The sequence below is a fragment of the Hemitrygon akajei genome, chromosome 20 (genome assembly GCF_048418815.1).
Source record: "Hemitrygon akajei chromosome 20, sHemAka1.3, whole genome shotgun sequence".
In the NCBI taxonomy this organism is placed as follows: Eukaryota; Metazoa; Chordata; class Chondrichthyes; order Myliobatiformes; family Dasyatidae; genus Hemitrygon; species Hemitrygon akajei.
In genome coordinates, this window is record NC_133143.1 from 71,709,851 (window position 1) to 71,722,788 (window position 12,938).

Consider the following 12,938-nt stretch of genomic DNA (forward strand, 5'->3'; position numbering starts at 1 on the left):
TTATCCCTCTCAAATCCATTCTCCTGCCTGCTTCCTGTAACCTTTGATGCCCTTATTAATCAAGAACATATCAACCTTCACTTTAAATATACACAGTGACTTTGCCTCCACAGCTACCTGTGGCAATGAATTCCACATATTCACTTCCCCCTGGCTAAAGAAATTCTCCCTCATCTCTGTTCTAAAGGGATGTCCTTGTATTCTGAGACTGTGCCTCTGCTCATAGACTCCCCCCAGTATAGGAAACATCCTCTCCACATCCACTCTAGGCCTTTCAATATTTGGTAGGTTTCAATTAGATTAATTAATTTTCCAAGATGGCAACATGACGCAGCTTGCAGCGGCCACTCCGGAACTGATTATCTGTTATTTGTGAAGCGGGGTGCCGTGCACAATCATAATCAATTGAAAACGGACATGGGAGCATGGAGGAACATCAAGAAATCTCCAAGAAGACCTTCTTCATTGCTGCTGCTGCTGCTGCGAGGTCCGGGACTCTGCTGGGAAGAACAGGCCCCCAGTCCTTGGGGTTGTGTTGCTGATGGCCGTTGGCGAGGCCGTCTTAATACACTCAGCAGAGGATGGTGCTCGGAGAAGCTGTGCCAGAGGGGATGGTCTTCGGCTCGGAGGTTCGACGGACTCAGAGTCCGCTGCAGTTGGGTTGTTTTCGGTGTGTGCTGCGTCTGCGAGGCTGGGTTCAACGGAGCTTTCGTTGTGTGCTGCGTCTGCGAGGCTGAGGTGGGCAGCACCGTGGAAGTCCATAGCGGGGTTATTCCCTTCCGCCGCCGGCGTGGGATGACAAGTCTGTCAGGACCCTGGGGACTTGTGGAAACTGTGTGGTGGTTTCTGTTGAACTTATAGTCCTTTAACATCTTTGGACTATTTTTACTGTGCCCATAGTCTTTTTTTTACCAATTATGCTATTGTTTGCACTGTTGTAACTATATGTTGTAACTATGTGGCTTTGTGCAGGTCTTGTAGCTTTAGTTTTTGGTCTTGTTTGTCTGGTGGATTTGGAGCTCCTTTCCGGGGAACGCGCTAAGACGGTAGTGCGATATTAATACGCAGCAGCCTCTCCGGACTCTGGATTGGGGATTGCCAAACGTTATGTGGATTTTCTAGTGTAGTCTGTTTTGTCTTATGCTTTTGTGATATCATTCTGGAGGAACGTTGTCTCATTTTTTAACTGCATTGCATTTGTGGTTTCTAAATGACAATAAACTGAATCTGAATAATTATTTAATCTGTTCTGTTTTTATGAAACATTAATTCATAAGAATAAGACGGATAAAGAGGGGCTGAGCTTGAACTTTGGTCTGTTATTTAACATGTTTGTGACTGACTTTTTACCTCAACTTTATCATTCTCATACCACTTGATTCCATCAGCATCAAGATGGGTTATGGTGTTGAGGCTGGTGGCAGGAGTCTTGTGAAATGTCCGAACAGAAAAAACTGGATATTGTGGGAGAGGATCGGCAGTTTACTTCAAGGGGAATAGAATATAAAAACAACAAGATAATGCTGAAGCTTTATAAGACACTAGTCAGGCCACACGGAATACTGTTCATAGTTTTGGGCCCCTTATCTCAGAGAGGATGTATTATCATTGGAGAGAGTCCAGAGGAGGTTCACAAGGATGATTACTGGAATGAAGGTGTTAACATATGAGGACCATTTGGGAGCTTTGGACCTGGACTCACTGGAATTTAGAAGAATGTGGGGGATCTCATTGAAACCTGCCGAATGTTTAAAGGACTAGATACAGTGGATGCGGGGAGGATGTTTCCTATGGTGGGGGTATCCAGAATTAGACAACAGATTGAGGGGCAACCTTTTAGAACAGAATTAAGGAGTAATTTATTTAGCCAAAGAGTGATGAATCTGTGGAATGCTCTGCCTCAGACTGCGGTTGAGGCAAATCTATGGGTATATTTAAAGCACAAGTTGATAGTGTCCTGATTGGTCAGAGCATCAAGGGGTGTGGTGAGAGGGCAGGTGTAAGGGATTGAATGAGATCCAGGTTCAGCCATGATGAAATGGCGGAGCAGACTCATTTGCCTGAATGGCCTAATTCTGCTCCTATGTCTTATGGTATCATAACTTTGTTGCTATTGTATTCCATACCTCTGTTTACAAACACAAGATAGTGTATCATTCTTATAACCACTTTCTCAACAACCCTGACATTTTAAAATATGTAATCTTTGAATGGTGTCATCTAGGTTATGTTGCTTGCTTTCCATTTTCCCACAAAAATGTGACATTTAATATTTCTTATTCTTAACTTTAACCTGCCATCTCTCTGCCTATTTCACCAGCCTGTCTATACTGCCATTAAGGTGTTACTACGTTTCTCGCAGTTCGCTACATCTCTGCATTTTATGCCATCTCCGTGATTGGAAATTGTGCCCTACACATCCAAGTCCAAATCATTAATACATGTTAGAAGCAGTGGTGATAATACTGACCCTACAGAAATTCCACTACAAATAGGTTTCCTGTTACTTAAGCATGCTGCTGCAGTCACGGTTTTTCTGTGACCTACAATCTGGATGACAAGCCAATTATATAACATCATATCTATACCTTTTGAAAGTCACAGAGTTAGACCATAAGACATTTTAGCAGAATTAAGCCATACAGACCATCGAGTCTGCTATGCCATTCTATCATGGCTGATCCCAGATCTCACAACCTCATACACCTGCGTTCTCGCCATGAGACCATAAGACATAGCAGCAGAATTAGGCCATCTAGCCCATCAAGTCTGCTCCGCCATTCAATCATGGCTGATCCTTTTTTTCTCCTCCTCAACCCCAGTTCCCGGCCTTCTCCCCGTAACCTTTGATGCCATGTCCAATCAAGAACCTATCGATCTCTGCCTTAAATACACTCAACAACCTAGCCTCCGCAGCTACTGGTGGCAACAAATTCACCACCCTTTGGCTAAAGGAATTGCTCCGCATCTTTATTTTGAAAGGGTGCCCCTCAATCCTGAGGCTGTGCCCCCTTGTCATAGACTTTCCCACCATGGGAAACATCCTTTCCACACCTACTCTGTCTAGGCCTTTCAACATTCGAAAGGTTTCAATGAGATGCCCCCTCATCGTTCTGAATTCTAGCAAGTACAGACCCAGAGCCAACAAATATTCCACGTATGATAACCCTTTCATTCCTGGAATCAGTCTTGTGAACTTCTCTGGACCCTCTTCTCCTGCCTCATTTTCTAGCAGTCCTATATCCACTCTCATTTCTCTTTTATCTTTAACATATTTGAATAAAAACTTTTATTAGCCACTTTGATTCTTTGCTAGCTTGCTTTCATGTTTCATCTTTTCCCTTCTAATGATTTTTAGTTGCTCTCTGTAGGTTTTTAAAAACTTCAAAATACTCTAATTTCCCACTAATTTTTGCTTTGTTGCATGCCCTTTTGCTTTTACAATAGTTTTGACTTCCCTTGTCAGCCATGGTTGTACTATTTTACCATTTGAGTATTCCTTCATTTTTGGAATACACATGTCTTGCATCTTTCTCATTTTTCACAGAAACTCACACCATTGCTGCTCTGCTGTCATACCTGCCAGCAGCTCCTTCCAATTTACTTTAGCCAACTCCTCTCTCATACCACTGTAATTTACTTGACTAAAATATTGCTACATCAGACTTTACTTTCTCATATTGTGATCACAAGTTCCTAAGGGTTCTTTTACCTTAAGTTCATTAACTGTCTCCAGTTCATTACATAACACCCAATCCAGTATAGCTGATCCCCTAGTAGGCTCAGTGACAAACCTCTCTAAAAAGCCATCTCTTAGACATTCAACAAACTCACTCTCTTGAGATCCATTACCAACCTGATTCTCCCAATCAACCTGCATGTTAAAATCGTCCATGACTACCATAACATTACCTACCCTTTTGACTCACTTTTTCTATTTCCTGTTGCAACCTGTGGTCCACCTCCCAGCCACTGTTGGGAGGCCTGTATATAAACGCCATCAACTTCCTTTTACCTTTGCAGTTTCTTAACTCAACCCACAAGGATTCAACATCTTCCGATCCTACATCACAACTTTCTACTGATTTGATGCCATTCTTTACCAGCAGAGCCATGCCAACCCCTCTGCCTATCTTCTCTCCCTCCAATATAACGTGTAACCTTGGACATCCAGCTCCCAACTACAACCATCCTTCAGCTACGATTCACTGATGGTCACAACATTGTACCTGGCAATCTGTAATAGTGCAACAAGATCATCCACCTTATATCTTATACTACACACATTTAGATACAACACCTTGAGTACTGTATTTACTTTCCTTTCTGATTCTGCATCCCTAATGTTTTGATACTTACCTATATCCTTTGATTCTCTGACTGACCAGGAAACTATCAACTTTCGCATTAAATATACCTACAGACTTGGCCTCCACCACAGCCCGTGGCAGAGCATTCCAGAGATTCACTACTCTCTGGCTAAAAAAATTCCTCCATACCTCTGTTCTAAAACGTCACCCCTCAATTACGAGGCTGTGCCCTCTAGTTCTGGATAACACCCACCATAGGACTTATCCTCTTCATATCCATCCTATCTAGTCCTTTCAACATTTGGTAGGTTTCAATGAGATCCCCCCTGCATTCTTCTAAATTCCAGTGAGTGCAGGCCCAAAGCTGCCAAATGCTCCTAATATATTAACCCCTTCAGTCCCAGTATCACCCTTGTGAACCTCCACTGAACTCCCTCCAATGACAACTCATCCTTTCTAAGATACTGGGCCCAAAGCTGTGTCAGACAGACAGACAGACATACTTTATTTATCCCGAGGGAAACTGGGTTTTGTTACAGTCCCACCAACCAAGAATAGTGTAGAAATATAGCAATATAAAACCATAAATAATTAAATAATAGTAAGTAAATTATGCCAAGTGGAAATTAGTCCAGGACTATAAATGTAAGGAAGGACAAGCTGGATACAACTATAGACAAAGAAAAGAATTATGTTGTACCACAGAGGCAAAATTCACAAGGGGAAGAATGAAGGTGCTGTATTTAAATGCACGTAGCATTTGAAATAAAGTGGGTGAACTACTGGCGCAATTAGAAATTAGTCGGTAGACATTGTGGGCATCACTGAGTCGTGGCTGACAGAAGGTCATAGCTGAGAGTTTAATATGAAAGGATATACTTTGTATCAAAAGGACAGGCAAGAAGGCATTGCCAGTGGTGTGGCTCTATTGATAAGAGATGGAATTACATCTTTAGAAAGAGGTGATATAGGGTCAGAGAATTTTGAAAACGTGTACAAGGAATAGTTCACAAGGCTTAGGATAGCTATGTCCCACAGAAAAAGTTGTTTTCAAATGGCAGGGTTAGGCAACCATGGCCAGCAAGGAAAGTATAGGACTGCATAAAAGCCAAGGAAAGGGTATATAAGATAGCAAAAGTGAGTGGGGAGCTGTATGATTGAGAAGCTTTTAAAATCCAAAAGGCAATGAAAAAAGATTTTTCAGTTATATAAATAATAAAAGGGAATTGACAGTCGATATTGGACCACTGGAAAATGATTCTGGTGAGGTAGTAATGGGGGACAAAGAAATGGCAGATGAACTTAATAAGTACTTTGCTTCAGTCTTCACTGTGGAAGACACCAGCTGTATGCCAGAAGTCCGTGAGTGTTAGGGAGCAGAAGTGAGTGCCATTGCTATTACAAATGAAAAGTGCTAGGCAAAGTGAAAAGCTGTAAGGTGGATAAGTCACCTGAACCAGATGGACTACGTCCCAGAGTCCTGTGAGAGGTTGCTGAAGAAATAATGGATGTATTGGTCATGATCCTTCAAAAATCACTTGATTCTGGCATGGTCCCAGAGGACTGCTAGAATGCAAATGTCACTCCACTCTTTAAGAAGGAAGGAAGACAAAAGAGAGGAAATTGTAGGCCAGTTTGTCTAACCTCAGTGGTTGGAAAAGTGTTGGAGTCTATTATTAAGGGTGCGGTTTCGGGGTACTTGGAGACTAATGCTAAAATAAGTCAAAGTCAGCATGGTTTCTGTCAAGGGAAATTTTGCTTGGGAGATGTTGGAATTCTTCGACGAAGTAACAAGCAGGGTGGACAAAGGAGAGGCAGTGGATGTCTTTTACTTAAGATTTTGAGAAGGAATTTCATAAAGTGCCTTGCAAGAGGCTGCTTAAGAAGATAAAATCCTTTGGCGTTACAGGAAATATGCTGGCATGTATAGAGGAATGGCTGACAAGCAGGAGGGGGTTTTTCTGGTTGGCTGCCAGTGACTAGTGGTATTCCTCAGGTGTCAGTATTGGGACGGCTACTTTTCACATTGTTTGTCAATGATTCGGATAATGGAATTAATGGCTTGGTGGCAAACTTTGCAGATGATACGAAGATAGGTGGAGAGGTAGAGAGGTAGGTAGTGCAGTTGAAGCAGAACTTAGACAAATTAGAAGAATGGGCAAAAAAGTGTCAGATGGAATACAGTGTTGCAAAATGTACAATCATGCATTTTGGTAAAAGGAACAATAGCGTAGACTATTATCTAAATAGGGAGAAAATTCAGTTCCAGATGTGCAAAGAAACTTCAGAGTCCTCATGCAAGACTCCCAGAGGGTTAATTCACAGGTTGAATCTGTGGCAAAGAGGCAAATGCAATGTTGATATATATTTCAAGAGGAATAGAATATAAAAACAAGGAGATAAGACACCAGTCAGGTCGCACTTGGAGTATTGTCAACAGTTTTGGGCTCCTTATCTTAGTAAGGATGTATTGTCATTGGAGAAAGTCCAGCGGAGGTTCATGAGGATGATTCCAGGAATGAAGAGATTAACAAATGAGGAGTGTACGGCAGGTTTGGGCCTGTACTCACTGAAATTTAGAAGAATGCGTGTGGATCTCATTGAAACCTACCGAATGTTGAAAGGACTAGGAAAGATAGATGTGGAGAAGATATACCCTCTGCTGGGGATATCCAGAATTAGAGGACAGAGCCTCAAAACCTTTTAGAACAGGAGGATTTTTTTTTAGCCAAAGAGTAGTGAATATGTGGAATGCTCTGCCACAGCTTGCGGTGGAGGCCAAGTCCGGGGGTATATTTAAAGCGGAAGTTGATAGATTCCTGATTGGTCGGGTCATCAAGGGATATGGTGAGAGGGCAGGTGTATAGGGTTGGATGGGGTTTAAGATCAGCCATGGTGAAATGGCAGAATGGACTCGATGGGCTAAATGGGTTGTGATTGTTATATGGTTTATATGGTTTAAATGGCCTGATTCTGCTCCTATGTCTTATGGTCAAAGTGTGGCCTGAATAGTGTCTTATAAAGCCGCAGCCTTATCTCCTTGCTTTTATATTCTACTCCCCTTGAAAAAAATGCCAACATTGCATTTGTCTTCTTTACCACAGACTCAACCTGTAAATTAACCTTCTGGGAGTCCTGCACAAGGATACTTCACCTGTGAGTCGGCTGGTGTGGTATACTGTGTTCGGTGCTCCCAGTGTGGCCTTTTATATATTGGTGAGACCCGACGCAGACTGGGAGACCGTTTCGCTGAACACCTACGCTCTGTCCGCCAGAGAAAGCAGGATCTCCCAGTGGCCACACATTTTAATTCCACATCCCATTCCCATTCTGATATGTCTATCCATGGCCTCCTCTACTGTCAAGATGAAGCCACACTCAGGTTGGAGGAACACCTTATATATCGGCTGGGTAGCCTCCAACCTGAGGGCATGAACATTGACCTCTCTAACTTCCGTTAATGCCCCTCCTCCCCTTCTTACCCCATCCCTGACATATTTAGTTGTTTGTTTTTTTCTCTCTGCCCATCACTCTGCCTGTTCTCCATCTCCCTCTGGTGCTCCCCTCCCCCTTTCTTTCTCCCTAGGCCTCCCGTCCCATGATCCTTTCCCTTCTCTAGCTCTGTATCCATTTTGCCAATCACCCTTCTGGCTCTCAGCTTCACCCCACCCCCTCCGGTCTTCTCCTATCATTTTGCATTTTCCCCTCCCCGTCCTACTTTCAAATCTCTTACTTTCCTTTCAGTTAGTCCCGACGAAGGGTCTCGGCCCGAAACATCGACAGAGCTTCTCCTCATAGATGCTGCCTGGCCTGCTGTGTTCTACCAGCATTTTGTGTGTGTTGCTTGAATTTCCAGCATCTGCAGATTTCCTCATGTTTGACTTTCTTTAGCATTAGTTTTTGAATACCCTGAAACCTTGATAATATTAGAATGCACCACTTACCCAGCCACTGAGGTTAGGCTAACTGGCCTAAAATTTCCTTTCTTTTGCCTTCCTCACATCTTAAAGAGTGGTGTGACATTTTCAATCTTCCAGTTCTCTGGGACCATGCCAGAATCAAGAGATTCTTGTAAGATCATGACCAATACGTCTGTTATATCTTCAGCAACCTTTCTTGGCCAAACTTAGGAGACTGCAAAAACATCTGCTAGAGATCGCAGGAAGTGGAGGACTTTTGTTGAGGCCCTATGCTCCATAAGGAGTGAAAAGGATTAAAGAACCTTTCTTGGGACTCTTGAGATGTAGTTCATCCAGTCCAACAGACTTATCCACCATTAAACCTTTGAGTTTGCCTAGCACTTTTCCTTTGTATCAGCAGTGGCATTCGCTCCTGTTCCTTGACACTCACAGACCTCTGGCACACTGCCGGTGTCTTCTACACTGAAGACAGGTGCAAAGTCCCCATTAAGTTCCTCTGGCATTTCTTTGTACCTCATTACTACCTCACCAGCATCATTTTCCAGTGGTCCAATATCAACTCTCACCTCTCTTTTACTCTTTATACATAACTGAAAAAACATTTAGTATCTTGAATTATATTACTGGCAAGTTTGCCCTCATTTCATCTTTTCCTTTCTTTATAGCTTTTTTAGTTGTCTTTTAAAAGCTTCCCAATGGTCCAATTTCCCACTCACTTTTGCTACCGTAAACCTTGTACAACATAGAAACAGGTCCCTTGGCCAACAGCATCTATGCTAACTATACAATCACACTTGCCTGCATTAATTCCATATAAGCCAGAGGTTCCCAACTATTTTCATGCCATGGACCCCTATCATTAACCAAGGAGTCTTTGGACCCCAGTTAGGAGCCCCTGCCCTATGTCCTGCTTATTCAAGTACCTTAAATGTTACTCCTGCTTCCACTTCCACCTCTGACAACACATTTTCAAATATCAACTCCTCTGTGTGTGAAAATTTTAAATTCATATCACTTTTAAAGTTTAAATTAAATGCCCTCCAGTTTATACTCTCCTGCCAAGGGAAACAAGCACCGGTTCTTGACCCTATCTATGCCTCGCATGATTTTATATGACTCCAATACATCAGCTCTCAGGCTCACTTCCTCCAGGAACAAAGACTCAATCTCTCCTGATAACCCAAGACTTCCAATCCAATTAACATCCTTGTGAATTTTTTTCTGCAATCACTCCTGTGCCTGTGAATGGTGGTGTGCTGCTAGGTCCTTTGTTGTTTGTCATCTATATCAATGAACTGGATGATGATGTTGTTAATTGGATCAGCAAATTTGCAGATGACATCAAGATTGAAGGTGTATTGCACAGTGAAGAAGCTAATCATGGCTTGCAGAGGGAACTGCATCAGCTGGAAAAGTGTGCTGAAAAATGTGTGCATCAGCTAGAATTTAATGCAGACAAGTGTGAGATTTTACACTTTGGTAGGACCAATCAGGGTAGGTCTTACACAGTGAATGGTAGGGCATTGAGGAGTGCAGACAAAGGGATCTGGAATACAGGTACATTATTCATTGAAAATGGCAGCACAGGTAGATAGGGCCATAAAGAAAGCTTTGGGCACATTAGCCTTCATAAATCAATGTATTGAGTACAGAAGATGGGCTGTTATGTTGAAGATATAGCTAAGGCCTAATTTGGAGTATTGTGTGCAGTTTCAGTCACCTAGCTACAAGAAAGATGTAAACAAGGTTGAAAGAGGGCAGAGAAAATTGACAAGAATGTTGCTGGGTCTGGAGGACCCAAGTTATATGGTAAGATTCAATAGGTTAGGGCTGTATTCTTTAGAACATGGAAGATTGAGAGGAGATTTGATAGAGGTATACAAAATTATGAGGGGCATAGATAGGGTCAGGCTCCAAGGGTAGTCATAGCTGAAGGATGGTAGTGGGGACGAGCTCCCACTGCTAAACAAATGCTCTTCATAGCGTGTGTCTCAAACAGCCTCGGACAAACGTCCAATTCCTGGCCTTCACGTGTGGCATAGTTCTTATGGCAGGCGGAGCTGTTCTCACTGACAGGAGAAGGGGCAAAGGCGGGCCACTAGCGCCTTAAAACTAGTTGCTCTAGGCAGATGGGGCTCATTAACCACCGATGGTAGCTCATCTAGGAGAGGGAAAACTCCGATTTCAAATCTCTGCTGCCTTGCAGCTATACCCACTCACAGGAAAAGCTTTGGGAGTAAACCCCGAGGAAAAATCCGGAGTCAGAATCCTGAAGGCAGCTGACTGCTGTACCCAGCACCGGCACGGCAACTCCTGCTATGCCGCTGGCACCAAACTGTATCGACTTCCGTCGTCCCTTTGGACCTGTCATCAGCATGGAGAGGGAGGTTCCACTGCATGGGCAACAGACGGATCTCCATATCAACTCTGCCCTGGCTTGCGCCCTGGAGAGGCCACTCCCAGTGACTACCAGAGGTGCAGTACCCATGGTCGACTACGACCGACGGAGGCCACACAAAGATAGGGTCAATGCATGCAGGATTTTTCCACCGAGGTTGGGTGAGTCTACAACCAGAGGCCATGGCTTAAGGGTGAAAGGTGAAAAGTTTAATGGGAACATGAAGGGATACTTCTTCACTCAGAGGGTCATGAGAGTGTGGAATGAGCTGCCAGCACAAGCGGTGCATGTGAGCTCAATAACGCTTAAGAGAAGTTTGGATAGGTACATGGATAGTCAGGACATGGAGGGCTATGGTCCTGTTGCAAGTCAATGGGAGCAGGCAGCTTAAATGGTTTCAGCATGGACTACATGGGCTGAAGGACTCGGTTCTGTGCTGTACTTCTCTATGACTCTAGTTTAACCAAGTCCTTCCTATAGTCAGTAACCAGAACTACACACAATATTCCTAAGAAAAGCATAACCAATGTTTTTACAGCTGTAGTGTGACATCCCAGCTGCTGGACTCAATGCAACACACCCTACAACACACAAAATGTAGAGGAATACAGCAGGCCAGGCAGCATCTATGGAACATCTAATGGTCAACATTTTGGGCCGAGATCCTTCATCAGGACTGGAGAAAAAATGATGAGAAGTTAGAACAAGAAGACTGGAGGAAGGGAGGAAGAAGTATAAGATGGTAGTTGATATATGAAACTGCGAGAGGGGGACGGGGTGAAGTAAAGAGCTGGGTAGCTGACAAGTGAAAGAGATAAAAGGCTGGAGAAGGAGAAATCTGATAGGAGAGGGTGGAAGACCATGGAAGAAAGGGAAGAGGGAGGAGCACCAGAGTGAGGTGATGGGCAGATAAGGAGATGATGTGAGAGAGGGAAACGGGAATGGTGAAGGGGGGGAAGGCAATTACTGGAATTTCAAGAAATCAGTGTTCATGATGTCAGGTTGGAGGCTACCCAGATGGAATATAAGGTGTTGCTCCTCCAACCTGAGTGTGACCTCATTGCAGCAGTAGAGGAGGCCAGGGATTGACATGTTGGAATGGGAATGGGAAGTAGAATTGAAATGGGTGGACACTGGGAGATCCTTCTTTTTCTGGTGAATGGAGTGAAGGTGCTCAGCGAAGCGGTCCCCCAATCTAATGTCAGGTCTTACCGATATACAGCAGGCCACCCTGGAGGACTGGATACAATAAAATAACCCCAACAGACTCACAGGAGAACTATCACCTCACCTGGAAGAACTGTTTGGGGCCCTGAATGGTAGTGAGGGAGGAGGTATAGGAGCAGGTATGGGACTTGTTCTGCTTGCAAGGATAAGTGCCTGGAGGGTGATAAGTGGGGAGGGATGAATGGATGAATGCATAGGGAGCAATCCCTGCAGAAAATGTTGGGGGGTTGTAATACCATACACCTTTCTCACTTTCCTACTGACCTGAGTTCCAGCTTTCATAGTTACAATGTACTTGTACCCCAAGATCTCTCTGTTCAACCACACTCCCAGGACCCTGACATTTGCTGTCCCCGTTTAACTTCCCAAAATACATCTATTCACACCTGTCTGAGTTTAATCACCTTTCCCACTTCCCCAGGTGATCTACCGACTGTTGTAACACGTCCACCACACTACCAATATTGGTGTTATCTGCAAACTTACTAATCATACCACCTTCATTCTCATCCAAATTAGTAACATATAAATGAGACAGAGGTTCCAGCACCATCTCCCCCCCCCCCATAAAACAACATTCCATTCTCACCCTCTGCCTCTCTTGACTAAGCTGATTTTATTACAAATTCACCCTGGATCCATACAGGACCTTGCCAAAGGCCGTATTAAATTCCATGTAAACATTTTCGCTTCTGCCCTCGTCAATCATCTTGGCCACCTCTTTCAAAACTGCAATCAAATTCATCAGACGTGATTTCCCACACATAAAGTTATCCCTAATCTGTGTCATTGGGTCATAGAGCTCACAGCACAGTGCTTTGACCGCCCCCCCCCCCACCCCCCGCAGGCTCCACGATCCCTTTTCACGGGTCCCCAGCCCCGGTGGTGAGACCCAGGCCGCGTCCTGTGAGATGTGACCCGGCAGTCGGTGGCTGAGACCGACTTGGGGCCGCTCCCTCACCTCCGATACTCCAAGTAGGAATCGACGGCCCTGTTCGGGTTCACCGGCTCCATGGCAGCTTGGTAACCAGGCAACGGGGTCGCCCGGCTCCATGGCAGCTCTGTAACCAGGCAATGGAACCG

The 12,938-nt window shown here is 44.1% G+C and overlaps 1 protein-coding gene across 1 annotated transcript in view; it reads right to left on the bottom strand.

Moving 5' to 3' along the window:
• Positions 1-12,938, bottom strand: part of fam221a (family with sequence similarity 221 member A) — a 45,862-nt gene extending 32,924 nt beyond the window's left edge. Inside the window, exon 1 of the mRNA XM_073024623.1 lies at positions 12,817-12,938. Coding sequence (XP_072880724.1) covers positions 12,817-12,869 — 53 coding nt within the window. The 5' untranslated portion in view covers positions 12,870-12,938. The remainder of the gene's footprint in view (positions 1-12,816) is intronic.